This window comes from Microchirus variegatus (assembly GCF_963457635.1).
Source record: "Microchirus variegatus genome assembly, chromosome: 5".
Classification (NCBI taxonomy): Eukaryota; Metazoa; Chordata; class Actinopteri; order Pleuronectiformes; family Soleidae; genus Microchirus; species Microchirus variegatus.
The window spans coordinates 20,417,819-20,443,878 of record NC_139806.1 but is presented as its reverse complement, the minus strand read 5'-3'; the positions used below and the strand labels follow the sequence as shown (position 1 = coordinate 20,443,878).

The following is a 26,060-nucleotide window of genomic DNA, read 5'->3' as shown; positions in this document are numbered from 1 at the left end:
ACACACGTACTTCTCCTCACAGTTTACTGGATTCTTCATTCTCATAGGTCCGAAAAAACGCATGACTTGAGCAGTGACTTGTATGAAGCGTCACTTAAGGCATATTCTTTGGACAACCCTGTGCAGAAAATATAAAAACATTCAACTTTCAAGTATATCAATTGACCTGCTCAGCTGCTTTTGACAGTGTGTGCCTTTTTCTATGATTACACTTTGTTTTTCAGGGGAGGGGGGGGGGGGGTGTAGTTTTAAGGTACAGCCAAGATCTTCACTGTGTAATTATCTTCAGATCGTCACAACAGGAGGGTGAAATCCCGGGCACAGTCAGTAGCAGGTTATTAGGCAGTGAACTGTGAAGATGATTACTTTTTTCTGACTTTATGAGATTAAGATAAAAATGTCTTGTATTCAAGTCAGTAAATGCCTTAAGTTACAATATATATCTAATCACTAATACACTTTATTGGCATTAAACATAATCGGATGAGTTTTGGGAAACAGACCTGCTTTCATCAAAGGACACACGTCTTTTCCTTTAGCTGTGAACAATTTCTTTGTATAAATGAATGTGAAAGACATCTGGAAACTATTATGACACTCACTCCTTGTCCGACGGATTATCAATGCCACATAAATACTTTAGAGGCACAAGAGGAATAGACTCCCAATTTGCAGTTTAAGTGTGCAAGCCTAAATAAGACATTCAAGAGGCCGACCTTTACATTTTTTATGAAAGGAGTTGAATTATATAGGTGACGAGCTTAGTGGAATCTGAGAGTTGGAGCAGGTGAGAAAGGAAAAGTGAAGAGAAAAAGCAAGGTGCAGCCGAGGACTTCTTTGGTGCCAACATATGGTAATGACAAAAATACACAGTAAACAGGGAGAAAAGCTTGACCCCCTTTAAGCAACCACCTTGTAATCTCCCATAAAAACCCTGAGATAAACACATACTTCATGTCCTGGGTGGGACACACTGTAGTCACAGTCCATTATACACATACAATCTTCAAATAGTCATGTTATCCATCGAAAAGAGTCTATTTTCCCCACATACATGATAAAACCAAGTTCAGCCGTGCTGTTTTCCCACACAGCAAAGTTTTCGTCGGTGGAACACACGCTCAAGTGGGCGACAAGCTCAGCTATAAGCATGGGTTAAAAAACATGTACTGTCCCTCTGCAGAGCCAGGCATAGTGCACTGTAGTGATACAGGTGAAGACAAGCCACATGTGGACAACTTCAAGTCTTGTGCTCTAGTATGTCCTCTCTGACCTCACAGGGGGTGGGGGTGGGGGTGGGGGTGGCAAGAATCACGATAGCTGGCTGGTGTGGAATCAAATCTCTCCTAGTTTCTGATTGTGCTTCTGCAGCAGAGCAGTGGACCCTCTCCTCAAACTGCAGTGACGGGTTCAAACATGGCGTCCAGTCAGGAAGTAGAGGGGTCGGTCCTCACTGCAGTTGGCCGTCTGAAACTCGTCCCGTAGCCGGAACTGCCACTCGTCCTCCAGCTCTAGTCGCACTATGGTCTGGCGCAGGGAACTTCGGTCTTGGCAGATCACACAGAGGGTGGCACCTACGGACATAATCAGCATTAATACTTTGCTCAGATGTTGCTTGTTAACCTCATCAGTGTAAGTGAAGTTCATCTGAGGTTTTCCTCTATGCTCAGTGTACTGGAGCAGCTGATGAGAGCTTCTGCATTACCTCTGCTAAGAAGGTTAGAAGTTTGCCTGTCTGTCTGTCTGTCTGTCTGTCTGTGAGACGCATAACTAAAAACGTTAATGACAGATTTGGATAAGACTTTCTTCAAATTTAAGTTATAAAAGTAATTTATACGATTTTGGCAGTGATATGAAAACGAGAAAATCACAAAAGTATAATATAATCGTATTAATGATGGCTAGGCTGCATTTATGTTCCACTGTTTCAGGGTGCATGCTTGCTCCCTCATTGACTGCTGAAGTCATGTATGAAATGAAAATGATAAATGTGATCAGTAACAAATGTGCTTTCCCTGCTTAAACAATGTCGAAATGGCTGCTGTGCAAAAAAAAACCACAACACAGATGCTGTAGGAAGCAGAATGACCTTGGCGGAGGTTTGCTCTCTTTTTCTCTAGTTGATTAAATAATGAAATTATTAAATTGACTCTGCCTTGACATGATTATCAAATAAAAAAAAAAAATGTATTCATAAGGCCATACATTTATTACTCCATATATTTGTCTATGTACTAGGGCTGAGCAATCTAAGTGCAATTTACCTGACAGATATTATGAATGTGATTTGATTTGCAATAAAAACATTTTTATCTCAACCTTTAGTAACTACTCTATGTAAATATTAACAGTAAAATATAAAACCCAGGGTCAGAGATTCTTCATAATACATTTCCTAAATTGAAGCCTTTGCGATTTGATAATTGAGTTTGATTTGAAAACAATAAATTGTTAAGCTCTTAATATGTCCACTGATGCATCTATTAGAACCACATCCTCCACTAAACCTTCACAGGCCATAATATAGTTAAAAGTAGTGGGAGTGAATGTCAGGCAAACATTAAGTGGGAGCACAATATGCTTTGTCATCAAGACAGTGAAACCTAATTAGATTGTGCACTCCAAAAAGTAGTGGTGTGTGTGTTATGCACTGCAGTGCAGTGTTACAGAGTTATGTGAGTGTAGGAACGCATCAGCACACACAGAGCGTTTACACAGATTCCCTACAACAGCAACATAAGTTATAAGGTATACGCTAAAACGGAGGAAATGGAGGACAGGTGTGCTGAGAGGGGTCACCTTTGAGGAAGCGAAATTTCCGGAGGAGTCCGGGGACGACGAAGGAGTCGCAGAGGTACAGCAGGAGGCCACTGAACACCAGGCCCTGATGGCTCAGGTTGGTGGAGTGTGGACGAGAGTTGAAGTAGCACACAGAAATCTGTGACAAAAAAAATATAAAATGGAACAAACTTTACAATCCCACTCAAAACACAAAGTGCATATCCTGCATATATGTAACTTTTAAATGTGAACATTTGTTTTGTATCAAGACAGATGGAGGCAGCAGCGACCCTGTACTAGTCAAGAGGCTGAAGACACAAAGACGTGCCCACAAAAAGTTTCAGAGGTGAATTCTACTGCTCAAAAACCCAGTTGTTGTTGTCACTGCCTGTCCTGTAATGCCACTCTACTGATAGTATTGCTTGACAGAAATTATGTTACATCATTTCTGTTCACAAAGACACAAAGAGAGGCAGAACGACGACATCGCCAACTAGGAAATCCACCAAAGGTTACACACTGCAGCCAGCTTTTGAAACCTCAATGATTCCTGTGTGGAACTATTAATGGCAACTTTACAAGCGCACTTATACTGTAGGTTGCATGGTGTGCAACTGTGTGTGTGCCATGATTTATTTCCATTACTAGAGAAACACTGAATATGCTGAGGTGTGCAGAGTGTAAACACCTCATCTGCACAAACATACAGTACAAATATGCATTGCTGGCACTCTGTTAGCACATGTGCATGGACGCAGTTCACACTGTTCCCCACGCAAAACATCGTTTTCTGATTTCCTTATGATCAGGTCTACAATAAGTGTTTTATGCCAGAGGAGAAGTTTTCTGGTAAGTTTAAGATGATGATCTCTTGTTTTTAACAGCAGCGTCCTGGGAGCTCTTACCTCTGGGCTGATGTTGAGGTAGCTGTCGATGGACAGAACTGGGTTGTTTCTGTTTTGAACAGCCTTTGGAAATAATCTGTGGCTGCAGTTCTGCAGGAACCTTTCCAGCAGGAACTGGGCTGGGGCATCGAGCAGGGTCTGCTCGCTGTCTGGGGCACAGACATACTGGGACGGGCTGATTGGAGCCGGGTTTTCCATTTCCTGGAGACAGAAGTGAGAAGTTCAGAATTTCACATTGTTTGAAAACAAAACAAGTCAGTGAGAAATTGATCTAATTGTATGAATGAGGCACTGACCACAAGTTTAGGTTTGACCAGGAAGTCGTTGCTTCCTGCTGGAATGTGTTTCTTCATCAGACTGAAGTAGTTGAGGCGGCACAGCAGAAGCCCACTGCTGTTCACCCTCAGGTTAAAGTCCACCTCTTCACAGCTGTACCTGCATAGAACAGCGACGCCACACACATCAAGACACTGCGCTCATCGCTAAACGTATCACTGATGCTCTCCTCCACTATTCTTACCGATTGAGGTCATACTGAACATTCTGTGTCAGGTCCACGTTAAGCATGACAAAGTCGTGGAGATGACACCGACTGAAGGGGTTGCTGGGAGAGCGGCGGGTCAGGCCGCTGCTCCACTTGCGAGTACCACACATGGCGTAGAGGGAGATCTTCGGCGTGCACTCCATGTGCTGCAGCACTGTCTTCAGAGACACGTTGATTAGGGATGAAATTCCATCTGATGTCTCGCTAAGGGATGGAGCACAAAGAGGACAGGATACACAAACATGAGCATGTCTTTTGGGGTGTTGATTAAAATTCAGCAACTCGGGACTGTTTCTAAATACAGCAGTGTTTGGAGGGATGCAGCATAAATATAATGAGACATAATTTCCTGTTTACAAAACCAAACAGAGACAGAATAATAACACGAATCACGAAATGTTACACACTGCCGCTTTAATGTAATTGATGAAAGGGTAAATGGACGGCAACTCCTCCTGCTGGGAATTTCATACAACACATCTACCTGCCCTGTGACCCTCATGTGGAGGATAAAGGAGTAGACAATGGATGGACGGATGGACGGATGGACATCTACCTGCTGTCTGCTGATTGTTGGAGGTTCCACAGGACGCATGAGTCGTCCATCATGACGATGAAGGGCCATACATCTTGCCTCTTGACACCCTGTTCCTCCAGTCGGTTCCTCTCCAGCTCCAGGTTATGATACGACAGCTCTTTGATCATGAATCGAGCAGCACCTTAAAACAGACACAAGTGTTGTATTTATACATGCACAAAATTGTTATTGTATGAACCAAAACACTATGGTGTAATAATGTGCATATGTGTGTGTGAGTGTGTGGATATGTTTTTATAAGTTTGTGAGGTCGAAAAACATATAGTACAAGCTGTCTTTGTAATTTTCACCTTGTGGGGACTTTTCAGGGTAAAACCCGGTTTTCGGGTAAGAATTGGGTTTAGGCATTTGGTTGTGATGGTTAAAGTTAGGGTATGGGGTGAGGGAATAGAGTGTCTATGATGTGTCCTCACTAACCTATAAAAACAAGTTTGTGTGCAACTCATCTGACAAGATATTGACACTGATACTCTCCTGTCTTAGAGCTGTTTATTTTAATGCACCTGATTGGCTGACTGATATATCAGACCACTACACCTTGTATGCTGGCTCACAGTGGCTCTCTGCTATTGGTTAGAACATCCCTTTTAACAAACTGTAAAATGTGACTGACTGTAATAACTGAATGAATATGTATACTGTAATAAATCAGTCATTATCAGCAGAAAAATTGCATAGTCACTTGCGAGAAAAAGAGGATGCAGTTGGAGGTGCATTAAGGTGAGTATATAATACATATTGGTGAGAAGAAACCTTAAAAACAGCATTGTTGACTCTATTCAAATTGACAGTTTAATAATGGAAGTTAGTGTGATGGAAACTGGCTTTATTCAACGTCGATGATTTGCTCAATGTTTAAAATTAGAGCATTTTTTAAAATTGTTATTGTGTGTAGTACAATGTTGTCCATCCTCCTCATTAAATATGTGGAGGCAAAGGATTGGGCAGCAACTTGAGCAACTCACCAACTCCAGCACTGTTGAACATGGCCGGCAGGACGAGGAGGATGTGGTTGGGCCAGTACTTCCTGTAGAGGGGCATCTCACATTGTTTCACCACCAGGATGTGCACGTGATATGCGCCCTCTGTGGCGTGAAATATGTTGAGCAGTCCTTGCTCTTGGTGTCCCGTAGTTGGGGTGAAGATCGGACTCTTCAATAAATCTGGATCCTAAAGGCAGAGAGAAAAATAACAATGATATAAACTGTGGCACAGAGAAATCAACGAGCTCACCCACTCTTTAGACATCCATATCTTACCTAATAAAACGTTTGTGTGCTTATACATGGAGGGTAATCTCACCTTGTTGGACACCAGAGGCAGCCGCATGCTCTCTAGGTGGCTGCCCTGCTGGCTGAAGACAAAGTGCTGCTCTTTGGCTTTGGGAATGACAAATTGGAGCTGGACCTCTTCGCCCAGCATGGACGAGCAGAAGGTGAACGCATGAAAGGTGCACTCCGACAGCTACAACACACACATACATGCATTATTAACACAAAGGGATCAACGTTCAGACCCCAGAGAGTACAGAGCTCTTGAGTATCAAAGTATTTAGGCAGCTCATGTACGTATGTGTATCTATCTATGCAGTGTCCTTTGTGTGCATTCATTCATTATTCTCAGTGGTGACGCAGTCACAACACGCATCTGTTGTGGTGCACCTGTTTTTTCTGGCCATGTCTGCGTCACAATGAGATGAAAATATCAAACAAGTGCTTTTAATGCATCTTTTGATACTCAAAAGAAATAGAGAAATAGGTCAAACTGGTTTTAGTCCAGTGTTCTGAAGCCCCAATTATCTAGAAGAAGCTTTTTTAGAGGTAGAGTGAGGGAAAGTGGCACTGGTAATCGATGGGCTTGGTTTTTATTCTTTTCTTTGTTTAATGCACTGATTACTTTGTAGAGCTTCAGTCGTCTCAGCAGCTCCCAGGTTTTGATTGCTTAAATACAGGACACAACAAAAGGGCAGCCGTACAAGCACCTTAGTTTAAAAACTGGCTTCTTCTCAGCATTTTCCAAGCATTTTTACACGCATATACAAAGAAGCCTCTAAGCTTTCATTAAGGAAGCAGTTAAGCCTGTAAACTGTCCTCACCTGCGGGGCAGGGCCGGCTTCACAGTAGTGGTGACACTGTTCACAGTGATGAAAGGCGTTGTGCGCGGCGAACCTGCTCAGACGTATTGACTTGGTCTGTCGCTTGGCTTCCGTGTGGCTCTCTGCTTCGTGATTAAAGTCTGCAAATGTACAACATGTAAAAATCAAACGTGTTTAAACTAAAATCAGGATCAATCACACGTCTACAATGGCACCTAGCAATGTTTAACTCGGGAGTGCTGCTGTTTGCATATTTCTGCTGACCTTTTAAGACCTTTGGCATCTTATCAGAGAAAACAGGGCTGGCCTTCTTGAACTTAGGGTCTCGGGGGTAAGGATCAAAGGGCAGCTTTCGAATCTCCTCAATGTCGGGCCACTGGTGGGTATTTGCTGGGGTTGTAACTTCGGATGTTTCTGAAAAATCAAAAATAAAGAAATGTGTCTTAAGAGTCATTGGATTTATTGTTTTAGCCATTCTAGAATGACCATATACATTTATTTGTCCATGTCCTTAACTGGAGAATACAGGAAATATAGGATTATAATAAGAGATATTTATATACAGTGTCAAATATTTAAAGGTATTTCCATATAACACTTTTTTTAAAAAAAAAGGGTATTTTGCACAGCAGCCACTTTGACTTGTGTTGGCAGGAAAGGCCCAGGTGTTCCTGATCACATTAACGATGGCTCTGTTCACTTCATTAGGACATGATTATTTACACCTGTGGTTTTCCTACTGTGACCTGTCAAAATGGCTGCTTTGCAAAGGCAGCAGCTCTGGAGTGAAACCCTAATGAATGTCATTGGTAACACCTGTGTGTGTCCTATTTTTTTTTTTTTTTTTTTTTAAAAGAAGGTATTTTACATCAGGATTATTCCAGCCATGGTTAAGGGATTACATACACATGTTGTATGAGTTTAACTGAAACTAATTTCAACACTTTACAGGATACATTTTCCTGTCACAATTTTGCACAAGAGCAAGGCCAACAACAAATCTACTAGAGGCCTTTTGTACAGTACAGTATACACAAAGACATTAGTCATTAGACTCCACTACCTGTAATTCTCTATTATCTGATATCTGATGATACATGACATGCTAAATTAAATCATCCTCACCCTCCTCCTCCTCTTCCTCGTCATACACATCGACCTCCAACAGCCTGATGAGCATTCGAAACATGATGCGGAGAAACTCCAGGTAGGCACCAGTTTTCCCAACCTAATAAAGGACACAAAAAATCATCACGTCACACAATTATTTGCCGTATTTTATTTAACAACTTCGACAAAAAGTCTAATTTTACCTGTGGCGGTCCGCTGAGTAGCAAGCGTCGTGGATGCTGCACAGATGGTGCTTCATAATCGGCGTGATGCTGTTTGGCGACGGTCCACTGGCGGTAGTGCGCGCTCTGCTCTGCCCCCTGCAGGTTGTGGGTGATGAGAGGCCTCAGCGGGCTGCTCCAGGACACATCTGCATGTGGCAGCAGGGCGTAGGAGCTCAGCTGACTCCCCGACTCCCCCGCCAGCAGGTTGTACGCCGCTCTGGACAGGATGACTGTCCGCGGCGACACTCGAGCAGGTTTGTGGTCTCGGCTGCAATGTGTGGACTGGCTGGGTCTCTGGGTGGAGGAAGACGACGGGGAAGGGGAGGAGGATGAGGAACTGGAGTAAAGGGAAGGAGGGGCCTTGGAGGCTTTGGGGGTGTTGGATGAGAACTGGCTTCCCAAAGAGTCACACTCTTGCTTGAACGCCTGTGTCATCGTGGCCATGTCTGAGATGGCGGCACCTTCAGGAAAGCAGGAGGAAGTTGAGGGCTTCTGGAAAGAGTCTGCTACATCAGATGAACTGACTCCATTCTCTGCCAAGGAACCTGAATGATGACATATGAACGCACAGAGTGAAATGTTAGAAGAAAGAAAAAGTTTACTTGTTGTAAAATGCAAATGAAAATTTAAGTGTTGCTATGATCCTGACCAAAATAATTGTAATTCACAATTATGATAATTAGACAAAGTGTCAAGACCCACAGATGGGTCATGGGATGATTTTTTTGTGTGCATATATTTTAAAAACTTGGGGTGAAAACTTGAAAAATTGTTCATTTACCAATTCAGTTTGATATTAGGTGGTACACAGATATAAATATGTGTAAATAATTTGCTAAATTATGCACAAATGTAGCCCTGTTGTCATAATTTATATTGTGTATTAGTGGATCACAAAATTGGGAAACTGCAAAACCTTTATTTATTTCCTATCCATAGGTTTTAGAAGATGTGCACAAATATAGATTAATGTCTGATACATGTCAGTTAAAGAGAAAATAGATTAACATATTACCAAAACCATGACTTTAAGTCCTAAAAATACCAAAAATTCCATGTCACAGTTATTCTGACCAGAATACTGAATTTCCACTAAGATATTATTGCTTTAAATTCTTTGAATGTCTAGAGAATAATCTTAAAAATTAGATTAGAAATCATGAGGTGCTGGAATGATTCCAAAGATGCACCCTGTGGCACCTTCAAAATAAATCACTAGGACTGTATGTTTAGTGAGTTGAACAGATTTTTCCCAATTGTGATTATCACCATATAGTACAAACCCTGCAGCATACCAGCATTGATGCTTATGTCTTGACAATGGTGTGTGTTTGTGTCTTTAATCCTATAAATTGCTACCTCAGTGAGGTCAGGAACTCACCAGAAGTTCTGGTTGCTGCGCTGCCATTGCTCTGAGGTCTTTCCAGCTCGTCTCCATCATTCATGCTGGTGGCAGTCTTCTCTGGGTCTGGTTCCCGTGTGGCCATGGCCCTCTTGGGCTCCTGTACAACATCCATGGACACATAGGTGCAGGCCAGACCCACCTCCTGCTCCAGAGCTGTGCGAGTCAAGTAGCTGGAGTCTATCAGACGTAGGTCGCTGTATTTCAGAGACCTAGAAGAGTAAAGTGTGGAAGAAGAAGATTGTTCAGCTTTAAAACTTACATGATCTTTCTTGTAAAGATGATAACACACTGTGTCAATGTGTGGATTAAATATGAGCGTAAGGAATATGCACTACATTATTTATGAATGGCTCCAGTTTTCTGGCATGTCTACTGGGTCAGGGAATGTTGTGAAATCTGACACTACCTGGGAAAAGTCTCTCCAAGAGGATCTTTCCCAGTGAGGATGACGATGCAGGGCAGCCCCTCCAGATCCTCATATGTGTGCGGTACCCAGTCTTCATTGTCACAGCCTCGCCACGCCTGCAACACAACATCATTGTTGCTCAGTATTGTTCAGTAAAATTCAAAATTAAAGTTCATAATCTACACTAGTTCTTGTCAAAGTGTGAGCTTGGTCCTCTGGTGGATCTTTCAGGTATTGCAGGTGAGCCTCAAATATGGAGCTATACATTTGTTTTCATTTACCAAATTTATTGAAACCTTCATTATTTTTTTTTGTTTTTGTGTAAAAAAGGAATATTACATTTGTATCATTAAATATGATGTCTCACTCTGGTATTCACTTTTGAATCATATATGGTTATTTGTAAATGGAACGTTATGAATGACAAAATCAAAATCATATAATTATAAAATCTATAATGTTAAATATTAAACATGTTTAGTTAGCAATGACTCTCACCCTGAGGCGACTGGTGAAGTTTCTGTGCAGGTTGAGTTCAGAGGCAGGACTTCCCAGCAGAACAGCAAAGCACAGCTGCAGCCCCAGTTTGTCCCTCACGTCCTCCAGTCGCTCCCTGGCCAGCATGGCGAGCTGCAGTGAGGGGACGCGGACCAGCAGCATGTGGCCCCGGCCCTGGGAGCCCTCTCTGCTCGGGGCATTGATCAGGTCCTCCACCATGGCCAGAGTCTCCGGTGTGATGTGGTCCCGCAGGGACGGGGAAGAGGTCAAGGCCATCATGGCCTCGGTGTACTGCTGAATCAGCAGGTAGCTGCGGATGACCATGCTGTGGAGGTGCGGATGTCTGGGATAACACACAGATAATCAAGTGTTTTTATTGTGAAGTCTCTCCGGCTATTATATATAAAATCTTTAGACACGCTTTATGATGCATATACATTAGAGGACATTTATTTGGAAAAAAAACAAAACGTGTATCTCAAAGATCACTATTTGCTAGGGGTGTAAGAAAATGTCAATACACTAAAATATAATGTGTCACAACACTGTATTGATATGGAAGGACAGCAAGCTTAAAGGGCGGTTTTCACCAATTTTCTTAAAATCATTGATGCTGCTGTGTTTGTTTACTTTGACCAAAAATTTTTTTTTTTACTCATACAACTTGACAGAATCACAGTAAAGATGGCTTATATTTTCTTCGCAGGAAGTGACTTTGATGTCGACTTTTTGTCAAATCTATTTATTTTTCCCAACCCCAACTTCCTCTGTTGCTGTGGTAATGAGACACGTGTCTCAGATCCACTGTCTGACACATTTATCTCTGGATAAATGAATAAAAAAAACTGCCAATTTTTTGGGGTGAAAAGGTCCTTTTAAGGATCTTCTTTCCACTTCTTTACATTGTTTAACCACATATAACATGAACTCCATGTTACTTTGAGAGTTTTACCAAAATCACACAACTTACGGGGGAAGATAATTGGAATATATCTTGCTTATAGTATCTCACTTTATCACCATTTTTGTACAAGTACGGTCACTCCTGTATAGCCAGATTATTGCATGTTTCATTGTGCTCTGTTCTGATTCCCAGATGGTGCAGCTCATCTATTCATTGTTGACAATGAATATCAGACATGTTGGATATTATTGTAAAGTCGAGACTGGAAAACGACAGCTGGGATCACCACCTCGCTCTAAACTATGAAATGTGGTGTAAGGCTGTTCTGACAAAAGACAGGCTGCAGGTTTTAGGTCTGAAGTAACAACAAACAGCCATCTGCTGTGCTTATTTCTCGGCGTTGAGCTCAGGCTGACCTATCCAGCAGAGTGTGGACCATCTTCTCAAATGCATCATCACATCGCAGTATGGGGCTGGCCATGCCCCACTGCAGGGAGCTGCTGTAGTCCCTCAGGCCAAAGTAGACCAATTCCTTAGGAGACTGCTCCCCCTGCTGGAGAAAATGGGTTCAATGTGAAGAGTTAGTTGCAGATCACAGTAGCACATCCTGAAATAATATAACACAGTATTAAATGTCAGTATGTTTAACAATTATGTCTCACAGTTATTGTCTTTAATACTTAAATTAAAATCATTATAATGTAAGATTATTTTTTTTCCCAATAATACAGCATCATAATAACTCTCTTCAGATGCTGATATTGTAATGTGTTAAATACATGAATTAAAAGTCCTGTGTGTAACATTTAAGAGGGTTTATTAGCAGAATAATCATTTCATGTGTCCTTTAGACAGGGTTTGCAGAGTCTATGCTCTCGTGCTGCCATGTTTCTACGGCAACCTGAGCAGATTAATCAGACACAGTGTGCATTATGTGTGTTTACGGGGGAGGTTTACTACCAAGGACACTCTAGTACCCTGACATGCTTAAGAAAGGGAAGGGTAAATCCTCAGTTTGTTGCAATCTGCAGTCTAACAGTCTTTAAAGCCATGATTGTTAAAGTAGGTACATTTCAATCCACCAGGGGGCAGAGCAACACAACTCCTGCTACAAAACTTCCTCTGAATGAAAAAGAGGTTTAACAGCAGTTAATTGACACCATTATTTTTTTAACATGGCTAAAAAAATGCACAATGCTTAAACTAAAAGAAAGAAAATGCTTACCAGGCTGTTGTTGGAGGGCCAGTAAACCTCGTTGTGGACACTGATGCGTGATTGACGGGTCTGCAGCGTGTATGGGAAGCAGCTGACCTGTAGGACCAGCAGGTTCATGGCATCTAGGACTTCCTGGCAGTTCACCACTCGGTCAGCCAGACCCTGCAGCTCGCCGTGGCACACAGAGCCAGACAGAGCACTGAAGAGAGATGAGAGAGCAAAGTGTTTTTTTGGGGGGATGAATATTTAAGTTTTCTTATCCACAACCATCCATTTGTTCATAATATTCTACGAAAACTGATATTGATTTGAAACATGGTTCATGGAACAGCCCAGGAAGGCGTAGGTTTTTTTCCCAAGGAAAATTCTCTGGAAAAGAGGAAGTGATCTATTTTGTGCTTCTGGCAGAGAAAAGCAGTTTGCTGAGAATAAACAAAAAGAAATCTTGGCAGACCAGAAAGGCTCAAGAATGTCAAATCTCATCAACACAAAAAGGAAAAAGGGATATCTCAAATGATCTGGCCTACATTCTACTGCAGCGTTTCTGTATTTGTTTTCACTCGCACTCACACGTGTTCTGCTCTTTCCAAAGTCACGTCAGTATTAAAGGACGAGTCTACATTTGCAGCCATAACAAATATCACTTTATCAACACTATGTCTGACTGCAGTTGTGTCTGTCTCTCTGGAGTGAGCGTACCTTGTGAGGTCGACGTGCGAGTTGTCGTGAATGAGGATGAACAGCGTGTAGGGATTCTGTTTGACTTTCTTCATGAAGGCCTCCATCTTGGCGTGAACGTCGTTGTCCAGACGCACCACGTACTTGTCCGGTTTCTGGTGAGCTGAGCAGGCGTCTTCGATTCCCAGGTCCACAAGCACTCCTGAACAAAAGCCACACGCGATGATACAGTGACGGTGCAAGTTTGATACGATCGTTTACCAAGAATCAAGCAAAATGAACACACACCTGATTGCCGGATGCGCTGTGCTGTCTGGTGCACCAGTACGTGAGAGGGCGGGACCAAAACAAGAAAGTCCACTTTACAAAAGCGACCGAGGTCAAGGTTCTGGGTCCCAGAGTCTGCGATGGAACAGACCTGAGAGAGGAGGCTGCGAGCCACTCTGAGCTGGGTTGGATGGATCTGGAATACCTTAGTTAAGAGCTCTGCAACAGGAAAACACAAGAGAGACAAATAGAAGTTTATTTTAGCATAAATATACTTATTGTACTTTAATGTACAATTTAATGGAACAAAATACCTGTCATGAAAAGTATCCAGCCAGTAATTATATTTAATATTTAGTTGCGTAAATCTCACTCATCGAAGTGATATTTCTTTTCCAGCCTTTTACTTTAAATGAATGTGTATTTGTTTTAACCCTCATATGACCATCAAGATATTCAGGCCACCTGGACTTATATTGATTATATGGCTGTAGTATTGTCAAAAAATGTTCAGTGAGTGAGTGAGTGCTTCTGTGAATCTCGTCAGTGATTGGACGGTCGTTCCGCGGAAGTCCCGAGGGTTACCGTGTACAAGTACATATGGGTGCAAAGCTCTATTTCTCTGCTTTCTGTTATCTATCCGTTTGTTTTCTACCGCTTTATCCTCTGCGGTGCCAATCTCAGCTAACATAAGGCGAAAGACGGGGTCACACCCGAGATAGATCTCCAGTCCATAGTTTCTTAATTTTCTAGATATCACAATCGGTTTAGGTCTTAGGTGTAGAAGTACACATGCTATGGTCACAGACAATTAATTACATATTTAACATTAATTGAAATACTGGGTTTACGGTATCTATAAAAAACAATATTAAGTGTTCCTGAAATTGTTTTATAGTATAGCATTTATAATGTTAAAGTTTGGAAAATAGTGGTTTAAACTGAAAAAAGTTTCCTTGGCCGAACAGTTCAGTTTACACAACAGTGACGATGAGAGGAGTCTAACCTCTGTCTGAGGGTGGTGACATGCTGGCAGCCTCCTGGGAGTGAATGTGGTCAGTGACATCTCCCTGAAAGGGCTGGATGACCTGTCCTTTCCGCCGGCGCTGGTATCGCACCAGCTGCTTGTCCAGATTGTCCCCTGATAACAAGCAGGCACCACAGTCACAACAAAGACACTGACTTACGCACAAGACAAAGCTGCAACCAAATACACTGTTTTCCATTTACTTAGTGTGCATTTGGACACAACGATCATGAACATGAATCAACGCACATAAATCAACACATACAAGTTTAAGTTAAAGGTGCCATATGTAAGAATGTGGCCAAAAACGGTTACTACATTCAAATTCAAAATACCGAGGTCTTTTAGGTTTCGTTTTCTGACATAACTGGCAACCCGTGGTTGCTCGGCAGCTGAGACTCTACTGACTGCAATGATTGGTACACGGCGGTAGGTGGCGCCACATTCCAAAACATGATTTCAAAACATAAACATGATTTGCAGTCTGCAAAATATTTTTTTTAATGCAAATATTTTGTCTGTACTGTTGTTGTTGGTGAGTTCAGTTTGTTATATGAATATTATTCCTGAGTCTCTGTGACATATTAGGAGGATTTTATGGCCAGTTGCTTTAGATTTATTACATAATGCACCTTTAAGTTTTTCCCAATTAAATCCATATTATTTATTCAAATATTAAGAGCATGTGTTTTAAAAGACGCAGGACTCACCTAGTGAGGTTGTTTTAAAGTGAGATGCCAAGATGGTGACTTTCCCTGTGATGAGCTCGTAGCTGATTTCCTTCAGAAACTCGTTGGTCGTCAGCATTCCTTCAGCTAAGGCCCGTGCTTGGTACTTTCCTGTGTACGACAGGCCCATTTAGACATTAATATTGAAATGTGTTCATGCAAAGTTGCAAACCATGTAAAATTCTAGTCAGAATAATAAAGTGGGTACCAGGTTTACATAAAAACACTGAAATGACGTAGTTAGGCTGCAAAACTCACCCAAAACAAGCACGCAGAACTCGTTGCTGCTCATTTTCGAGGCGCATATGATGACCACGTAGGTGGGCAGGCACTGCTGGTGGTGAGGACCCTCACAGAGAGAACGCAGTGACTCAGAAATGCCCTCTCCCAAAGAGTTATGGGTAACCACGACTTGGACGCTGCCCCCGGAGACGCTGGCTTCCAGCCGAGCCAGCCATGGCAGCTGGGTCAGGGAGATGGCGGGACCACCAGGACAGCACAGCATGGCCTTCAGAACGATCTGCTCCAGCTCCTCCCTCAGTGGAATCTGGTCAGGACCTGAAGGGGGGGAAATTGAAAAACGTTAACTTAAAGCAGTGATGAATCAGAAAGGTGCACCTTAGTTCATGTTACAGTTAGATTTTTATCTTTTTCGGTGTTTGAATAAGACCCCAGCTCCACGGTCACAGTCACTCACGGTCATCCACCTCACATCCCGCCTCCCTCATGTTTGATAACAGCTTAGACAAAATGTTTCAGCAAAGCCAGTTCACTTCTTTGTGCTCTTGTGTGTTTACCTAAACGTGCAAGATACTGAAGAGTGAGCAGAATCATTGTTTCCACACTGAGAAGTTGATTTCTGTTGAGGCCCAAAGTCTCCAGGGTTTTCTCTGTCAGCTGGCTGGTCTTATAGCAGTTGACCAGCAGGGGGCTCACCACTATGTCCCCAACGTTTCCATAGAAATAAGGTAAAGTGCCATGTCCTGGAAAGAGGAGTCTTCATTAGACAAACAAGACACACATCGAAGCTCCAAAAACAACATGATAACAAGCAGCAACACAGAACAGTTTGTTCTAATTATTTTTGAACTACTTAAAATATAAAACCAACCGTTTACATTCTTTTCTCATATTTAAGTCAATAAAATATATATATTTATATATTTGGAGTCAAAATGTGAGAAAATATAGGCTAAATACAAGGTTATTACATTAAGAATGAAATGAAAATGAAATTAAGTTATACCCATTAGGTCTACAAAGATCCATCACATAATATACTCAAACACAATCACTCACTAAAACAGGAATAATTATGCAAGAGTGTGATATTTCATAAGATGAACGTTGACATTTAGTTGACATTTTCTGAAATAGAGTTGAACTCATTTTATGGTGATATTAAGAGGTTTATCTGTGTGTGAGTGTGGGGTAACCTTTGAGCTTTTAAAAGTCACACATTATCAGTGAACCAGTTTAATTTTCTTTGTATTCAGAGTATTAAGAAGCAAGTAGACCAGTCATACCGATGAGGATGACGGGCCGAACACCTGCAGAGGTGAGCAGGTTGTCAGGAACGATGACTGTTTCTCCAGCAGTGATGGGCTGTGGCTGAATGACTCCAGCGACCTGTGGCTGAGGAGAAGTCACTGCTAATACAGACCCTGGATGGAAAAGTAGGAATGACACGTCAGCACAAGGATACGTCACATTCAGCCGATCTGTTGCTTCAATCATTGTTTTAGTTTTTTTCACATGAGCCAGAGAACACTACATGTGCACGTTAGACAATTTATTTGTAATCACGACAGTGTACTGTATATATAACCACAATTACATGATGTGGCAAATAATCCTCTTCCATCATTTTTGAAATAATTCCTGCCACAAACTCCCCGCCTCTGTCTCCATGGAGATGTTTGGTGAATCATCTCTAACAGCCAAGAGAAAATCCAGAGATGTCTTTTCTCTGTGCCCAATTCGGAGGAAGAGGAGTGTTTTTTAAAATCACAGTCTATGTTCCAAACAACACACAATTTTTGGTTAATTAATTAGGTGCACTGTTCATTAACCCATATCGAATAAGCCGATCAATTGGCAGCAACTCATTGCATTTCCGCATGTAGACATGGTCAAGATGACCCGATGGGAGTTCAAATTGAGCCTTGAAATGGAAGAGAAACGTAATTTAAGTTAATTTGAACATGCACAGCCCGACAGTCTGATCTGAGGACAGTATTTCAGAGATTTTCACGCACAGCCATCTCTGTAGTTTACAGAGAATGGTCTGAAAAAGAGAAATTATCCAGTGGGTGGCAGTTCTATGGATGCTGTTGATGCTTCACTCATTTTGAGATTACAAAAGGCAAAGGTGACTCAAATAACTACTCATTACAACCAAGAATGTACAACACGTGGCACCATTATTTGAGGCTGTTTACGACACTGACTCAAGTGGGACTGAAATGTTTCCTCGAATAATTATCCATCATCCATCTTCTACCTCTTTATCCTCCATATGAGGGTCGTGGGGGGTATTGTGCCAATCTCAGCTGACAAAGGGTGATAGGTGGGGTCTCACCCCGGATTGATCGCCAGTCCATCACAGGGACACATAGAGAAAAACAACCATGCACTCACATACATGCAGTCAATTTAGAGTGTCCAATTTAACCTAAACCCCAAATCTGCATGACTGCGGGAGGAAACCGGAGAACATGCAAACTCCGTGCAGAAAGGCCCTTGTTCCGACCAGGTACTAATCACTACACCAACCGTGTGGACCCTCAGCTTCTTAAATGTGAATATTTTTGGTCTCTTTGCTCCATATAACTGGTCATAATTTCCAGGCTTGAAAAACACTCAACAACATTTTCTACCATTTTCTGACATTTTATGGACCAAACTCAAATAGAACACTTTAGCTGAAGGAACTGCCGTGGTTCGGGCACTGACCTGGGGAACAGACAATGGGTCGGATGGCTGGAACAGGTACAGCTGTAGGTGGAACCGGCACCAACGCGTTGGGATGCCAGCTCCGGTGGCGCTTCTTTGGAGGGCCTGAGTTCATGACAGAAGCTACTGGAAAACCCAAATGAACACATTAAGTGTCGTGCTTATGTACAGATATTTGTTTTTTTATTTTTGTCTAAAAACGGAACGAAAGGCTTACATGGACTGTGTCCTAAATCAGATGAGCGATAGCCACGACCTGGAGGCGCTATGGAAACTTGAGAGGGACTCAATGAAGGAGGACGCGCATCAACGCCCAGACCATTAGTCGGCCCGTTCACCCTCAGAGCTGTGGGAACTGCAAACACACACATTAACGGCCCACAGTGAGACACTTCAAACTGCACATTTAACGACACATAGACTGTTTTATTTAACCATTGCGTAAATCATGACTCAGTGGATTCTGGTTCGATAAATGCTAACGTCACTGTAACATGCATGATATACCAATTAGAGCTGAAACAATTGATTTCTAAATTAATTGTCAACTGTGTTTTTTTTGTTTTTAGATTTTTCAGCTTCGTAGATGTGATTATTTTTCTGTTTCCTTTCTTCTGACATTGTATGGACCAAGCGATTACTCCATTCATCAAGAAAATAATCGACAGATTAATGGATTATGAAAATAATTGTTGGTTCCAGCTCGAGTACAATGTTTATCATAACTATGTTTAATATCATATCAGTGGTTACCACTGAGTACAAACAGAAAGTACAGAAGAGACTGTCAGCAGGCAATGTAATTGGCTTTCAAAGTATTTGAAGTTAAGTATCAGATCTCAACCTCAAGAGTATGCTGAATTATTTTTTCCACATATTGAGTACTGTTTGACGAGCTGGCATGATAAAACACAAAACAATCTGATTAATATATAAGGTACAGTCCACAAAGGACTACACGAACCTCCACTAGGAGGTGATGTAGTTAAACCACACAGCAAACCACTTTCATAACCTTTGACCTAACTCTTATTTTACTCTTATATTAAGCGAATGCTAGGGTCCAATCAGGAGTGTACTCACATGCTAATAAACTGTTTGGGTGTATACATGAGCTGAACTACTTTGTGTACATGTACTGCAAGGGCGTGTGTTTATACTGGGGACATCTTTGGGGACAACATACGGAAACTTAGCCATTGGAGATTTCATCTGCTGTGTTTACATTCAATACTGTTAAATAAGTATAAGATTATAGTGCTATCCTCTATGATCTGTTTGATGTTCTTTCTTTTATATGCACTTTAAGAAGTCTTATTTTTATATGTGACTGTAACTGCCTGTCATAGAATATTTTGCAACACTGGTCACATCGTCACTTCTTTTCCATATATGTGGGAGCAGCATTGTCAGAAGACGCTGATGTGAGAAGGGAATAAACGAAAGCTGACAACATTCAAGGTGTTATTGTTCGAGTCATGGCAGATGAAGTAGGACACGCAACAAATACATTACACCAGACTCCTCTGTTAAAGGATGAGATTTTACCAGAAATAATGTTTTTCTTTCTCATTTGTGGAGTAAGCTTCTGCTTCAAAATGCCTAACACGTACACATATGTACACATAAAATAATTATTCTAAAGCGATACAAACCATATACACTTTTGACTTAAATATAAACAACTGCAACTCTCTGCAAAGACACATGCGTGTGTGTCAGTACTAACAGCAGCTTATTGATTCCCTATATATATATGATGGTTGTTTGCCAATGACCCCACTGGACTCTTTTTTTTTCCCTATCTCATATTCACTGTGTATGCAATACACTGAAACATTGATTTGTATGTGTAATCTTTACTTGTCAATATCACAACCTTGTAAAGGGGCTAATGGATAGCAAGACCTTAAAAAGTCATTACAGCATTCCTTCCTCCAGTATTGATTGGTGTGTTTACGCACACACACACGCTTGTGCATGATGTTGTGTGAGTGTGTGTGTGCGTGTGTCTAAAGAGGCCGTAGCAGAGGTTAATCTTGGCTCCACGGTCAGCCACAGATCCATCTGCCTTATGCTGAACCACGTAAAAGAAAAAAAGAAAAAACAGCCTGTAGCTAAGCAACCCCTTTCAGTGTAAGGGCAAGGCCATTGAAGTGTCACTCATGTAAAGGCCTGTCAGCCTCTCAAGCCTGGGTGCAAGTGAGAATGTGCAACAAAATGAGTACATACATATATATGTATATATATATACATATATAAATGTAAAATAGAACTTCACCTATTGGCAGAGTCTTGTTTCCAGATGTAGAGGTCAAAGGTTTGAGAAAACTGCAGTCTCTGCTCATGTCCTGACTCCCAAAAAAGACAGAAGATGCCTGCGTCGTTCTGGTGGTGGGTGGAGAATCTAAAAATATAATAAATAATAATAAATAACATCAAACACTTACCAACATTATAGAGAGGTGATTCCTTGTGCCAGAGTGGTTGCAAATAGCTCAAAACAAACAAGTCGTAACACACTCACAGCGCTCTGATTGGTCTCTTGCTTTGCCTTTGGACTTCACACTAGTGTCAGCGAAATGTCAAATACTAGCAGACTCTTTGTATCCGACATTGTTTACGCAACACAAACAAACCATAGCTCTGCATTTTCATTAATCATTTCGGGATAAACATCTCCCATTTGGCTCAGAGAGTGAGCTTCACTTGGAGAGGAGGATATGTACCCGATTCCAGGCAGCTGTTACCCCCAACAACAGGTCCTGCAGCTCAGATATCTGACACATTAATGTGTGAGATCTGCGCTGACAGGCAGTTTCCAGGTTCAGAACAAATCAATACCACAAGCCCAAGAGCTAATTTTTCCCTCTTCGAGGGGAGGAAGCGTTCTTGTTGTCAAAGAAAGGAACACTGCCTTCAAGAAAGACGGAATCTTTCTCTTGTCGTCATATGATATTTAGTCATTATTGTGCTTCACCTGAGCAAATGATTCAGGCCTAAATTAGACATCATAATTGTTGAATTTTCAGTCATTTGTGCTATTTAAATATATACAATTGTCTTTTTAGTTTGAAAATATTGCTAATTAAGACAACTGTTCAGTTCTACAAGAGTGAGAACAATAAGGAACATACAATCATAACAGGATGATAAGAATAAAATAGTATAAAAGCAACTAAATGGAAAGAAACAACCAGTAAACAGAATCAGCCACACAGGGAGCTACTACAAAGTACTATCACTATGGCAACACCACAAACCAGTCAGCTTGTGAAGATACGATGACTATGTATGGAGAAATGTTTATTTTAGGTAGTCATTTGTGACATTTTTAATAAATGGTTTTTAGGTTAAAAGAGTTAGAAATGCATACTCACCCGTGAGGGAAAAAGGAGAGGAGCTTTGTCCACTGGTGCCACAGTTCTCTTTGCTGCTGAGAGAGGAGGACGAGCTGGGTTTGGAGGTGGACGCATTGCTCGAGAACTGTCGGGATTTACAGTCTGAGGAGGAACAGGGTGGAGAGACAAAAACCTCTTTACTTAAAAAGATAATCATCTGACAGTAAATCACAGCAAAAAAGAGCAACTTTGTGCTTCTTTTATTTTACCTTTCCAGCAGATGAGGGGTCCTTTGCACAGAGCACCCTGTGAATTCTTCAGCAGGTAGTGTTTTAAGTGCTTCTGCTTTTTGGGCTGGGTGGATAACTTCAGGTTGATGTGGTTCGAAAACTCAGTAAAGTATCGGAAACCCTTCTCACCGCAGCCCACGCAGTTTCCCGAAAAACCTGGAGGTGATGAAATGAAACCAAAAATGATGATTGTTAGTTTACACGGCCAGTGAACTCTCTCCTCCCAGGAGGGCATACTTTTACACTGTGACCCATAAATCTTGATATGATTTATCAACATCAGCTGTTTGCTCTGAGCTCAAGACATGTTTTTTGAGGGGTTTTAAAAAGACGATGACAACAGAAATACTGTAATGCACAGTAATGCAAATATAAAGGTACAGTCATTTCTGTATTTTAGTTGTGTGTGATCTGTATTACTAACATAAAATACAGTTGTTATATAACATGTTCTTTAGCTTTTACATTTTTAAAGGATGGAAGGATATTTACATGTGCAACAAACAATGAAATTGCAAAGAAATCTAATGATAAATATGGTCAAATTCTGCTGCAGCATAAATAATTAGAGGCCCATGTATTTAGCTCATTTTCTTTCTTCCTCCATCTGATAAAACTTAACTGTTTAAAGATAACAAATACAAAAAGATTGCTTAAGTTCAGTAACAAATTATTGAACAACACACATCTACTCTTTATGTCATTCAAGTACATACATGCAGTATTTTCCAATACAAAATGATCTATAAACCAAATATTTGTAATAATTGGCTTATAAATAATCATCAACAAATATCATCATTCACATCATCTACAAGAAAAAGAGCTGTTATTTGAGTTTACGTATTTTTCTCAATAATATCATTTACACAGTAGTGGTAGGATTTCTCTTTGCACTCTTATCTCAGACTGACCTAAAAGTGCATTTTTCCCATTCTCGTCAGGCAGAAAGCGTCGATCCACAGCACACACCAGGATGTGCTCGGGGACACTGGGGGACTTTGCACCCACCAGCTCAAAGCCTGCTGGGACTTCGATGAGCTCTGTTGTCATGGAGTCCAGGCGGAGGTCCTTACCGGCCTGACAGAATCCTGAGAGTGGACAAAGAGGCAGATGTGACAATTGAGAGGAAAGGAGCAGTTTATCTTCCATAGCCTTCTTCGTCATATATACTAATTTGATTTTAACAATCTTAATATTTTCTTCTCAGATGTTTAGTGACATTTAATATAAAGTAAATGTCAAATGAAGGGCCTGCAGGATGATGGGATTTACCGTCCAGTGTGCAACAGCCGTCAGGTACAGGAGCCTGTAGGTAGGGGAGTGGAGGGCTGCTGCTGTCTGAGTCATCGTCCTCTTCCAGCTCCTCCAGATCGTTGGAAGAGTGGCCGTTCATGAGCTCATGACCTGGCGGCTCCATGACATGGAGGTCGGCTTTCGGCTTTATGTCTGATGGAGAATTTAAATCCACGTTTTAGTTTTTTTTTGGTCAAAAACGTATGAAACCATTTTGCACATTTAAATCATTTGTTTTTGTTCAGTTAAGTGATGTTTAATATTAAAGGTCAGGTGTGTAAGAATCAGTGACATCTAATGGTAAGACTGCCAACTGCAACAGCTGCTTCTTTGTTTGATTTCCTGTAGATGTTTGTGTCATTAAAACACAAGCTCTGGCTGCATTGTCCATCCAGGCTGATGTAGAAACATGGCAGCACAAGATGGCGACCTCAAAATTTAAAACTGTACACTGAATAAGCAGTACTACATTTAAAATATTACATAGGTGGGTTTGGTGCCGTTGTTCTTGATCTATCTATCTATCTATCTATCTATCTATCTATCTATCTATCTATCTATCTATCTATCTATCTATCTATCTATCTGTCTGTCTGTCTGTCTGTCTGTCTGTCTGTCTGTCTGTCTGTCTGTCTGTCTGTCTGTCTGTCTATCTATCTATCTATCTATCTATCTATCTATCTATTTTATATAGTTTCCCAGGTACTATTCAGCTTGATATCATTCTTTTTTTTGCTTTTTTAGGTATAAGTTCCGTTCCATTGAATCCATCAGTAAGTAGACCCCTAAAATCAACGCTTACAGATTATCTTGCATTACCTCTACAAGGACAAAATAATCTTCAGTAAGGTAGAGATTAAAGCATCATTCATTTAAATGAAGTCTTCTCTGATGTGAAGCTATATTTGTGTCAAGAAAAAAAGCCAAATATTTCTGTTAAATGCAGTTTAAACCCATGTGTTGTTTTGTCAATCACTGTGAGGATCCTACCTTCCATATTCCCAGGAAATGGCTCTGGCTCGAGGTAGAGCTGAGTGAAGATGGGCTGTGGATCTCCACTGCTCGAACGCAATGACGCCTCGATAGAATTATGGAGAACCTCTTCAAATCGAGCAGACTTCAGCTGCCCGGCATACGAGTTCCCCATTATCTGTGGAGAGATGACGCTGTTCATCACTATGCGTTGGTAGGATCCTGTCTTGAGAAGTGCTACAGCTTATATAGGCTGCAAAACAGCAACAGATACTGGATTATTTTCAACAGAGACATTATTTCATTGTGTTATCGATAGGCTTTGCAATGGCTTTTCTAAAGCCCAAAAGAGCAACTTTTCATGTCACATGAAATGAAATATGCAAGAAAAAAACACTGAGATACCAGCTGTGTTTTCCCATCGTAAGCATGCGGCGCAGACAGGATTTGTTGATAGATTAGTGTGCATTCTTCCACAGAAATGTCATAACGGTGCTTTTTTGGCTTCACAAATGTGAGTTGCTGTCTCTCTTCGACACAGACAGTCAACTCGACCTTAAAAGGTTTATTTTTGGGAGGTTTTCTCCCATCTCATAAAGCAAACTATCAGTCGATGAAGATCACAACTCAAAAACAACATTGTCAACACTGGTTTTTGTCTTTGTCTTAAGACTTTAATCTGTAATTACATAAACAACATAAGGAATACTCCCCCGAACACTATGCGGATTTTCTCTGTCAGTCCAAACATAATAGCTAAGGCCATTGCCTTGTTTTTGGCTTTTTCTCCTTCTGTCTGTTTTTTTGCTCTGCCCCCTCCACCCCAGTGTCCACTGTGGGACATCTGCTGGGGTCGACTGTGTGGGCCCAGGGTTGACTGGCTCTCTCTCTGGTGGCAGCTGGCAGCTGGACAGGAGTCTAAGCTTGTGCCCTCAAAGAGGGAAGTGGGAGAAAGGAGTAGGAGAGGCACAGAGAGACACTGCAGAAGCAGCAGCAGTTAATGACAATGCTGCTCTCATTGTGTCCATTCATTAGAACATGGCACTTCCTATTCAAACTCACTCTTTTTTCTTTTTTTTTAGTTTGTCAAAACATGTCAATGGATCTGTTTTTAATACCAAGCTCATTATCAAGACTATTTAAGTTGTGCAGGAGGATAATTTTTTTTCTTTTAAAAGGCTGGCTTTTTTTCTGAAGCTATGGTTTAGCCCGAAATGCCTTTCAGAGTTTGTCCTTGAAACACATTTAACAGGTGCAGGTCAGTGTTGTGGTTCGTAAACATTACAACGGCCAAGGGGAAGCTCAAGATGCAGACTTCAGCTGTTTGGGACAAGCTTCAAAATCCTCACTCTGTGTCTCCTGACAAGGTTACACGTCTCTTTAACTGCGTCCAGTTACACAAGTGACCTAAACCGGAGTGATGTTTTAAATAACTGAGCTCAGACACATCTTTTACAGCTGTTGTGTTGTTGCATGTGCTACCACTGAAGTAGCTTTTATATACGGTTTTTCAGCCGCTAAGGTGCACAAGCGTCATGTAACTGCAGCATCTTTATCAAATGAAAATTATAGGTCTTCCATGTTATGAACCAGCTTATATTTCTGCTTTAAAATGAATTCATCCATTTATTAAACAGACTATGTAGTTGTGCAATCAGGATTTCTTATAATATGTCTGAAAGTCTTTTGGAGATTAATGTGCAGGCTTCTAGAGTCAGCAGTATAGAAACAGAAAGAGCAGAGTAAATAAGGAAATATGCCACACACCATTCCTAGTGGTCAAAAAACCCATTTGATCCCGGGTGTAAATGGGATATTCA

At 41.3% G+C, this 26,060-nt stretch overlaps 1 protein-coding gene across 2 annotated transcripts; it reads right to left on the bottom strand.

Annotated features, from left to right (window-relative positions):
- Positions 1–1,410: 1,410 nt before the first annotated feature.
- greb1l (GREB1 like retinoic acid receptor coactivator) lies at positions 1,411–24,415 on the bottom strand (the record flags this gene model as incomplete). 2 transcript variants are annotated; one of them, XM_083888988.1, is made up of 32 exons in its annotated part: positions 1,411–1,574; positions 2,800–2,938; positions 3,687–3,887; positions 3,983–4,121; positions 4,207–4,434; positions 4,787–4,949; positions 5,794–5,998; positions 6,131–6,292; positions 6,924–7,063; positions 7,176–7,337; positions 8,049–8,151; positions 8,237–8,802; positions 9,639–9,871; positions 10,069–10,184; positions 10,567–10,909; positions 11,887–12,023; positions 12,696–12,885; positions 13,386–13,566; positions 13,653–13,850; positions 14,638–14,772; positions 15,369–15,497; positions 15,645–15,944; positions 16,184–16,369; positions 16,913–17,050; positions 18,342–18,467; positions 18,559–18,696; positions 20,623–20,748; positions 21,722–21,844; positions 21,952–22,128; positions 22,887–23,063; positions 23,248–23,421; positions 24,259–24,415. In XM_083888988.1, 32 exons carry the CDS (start codon positions 24,413–24,415, stop codon positions 1,411–1,413), a joined length of 5,856 nt encoding a protein of 1,951 aa, XP_083745114.1. The 2 variants fall into 2 exon arrangements, with proteins under 2 accessions (XP_083745114.1, XP_083745113.1); XM_083888987.1 differs by having other exon boundaries at positions 7,188–7,337.
- Between the last annotated feature and the right edge of the window lie 1,645 nt (positions 24,416–26,060).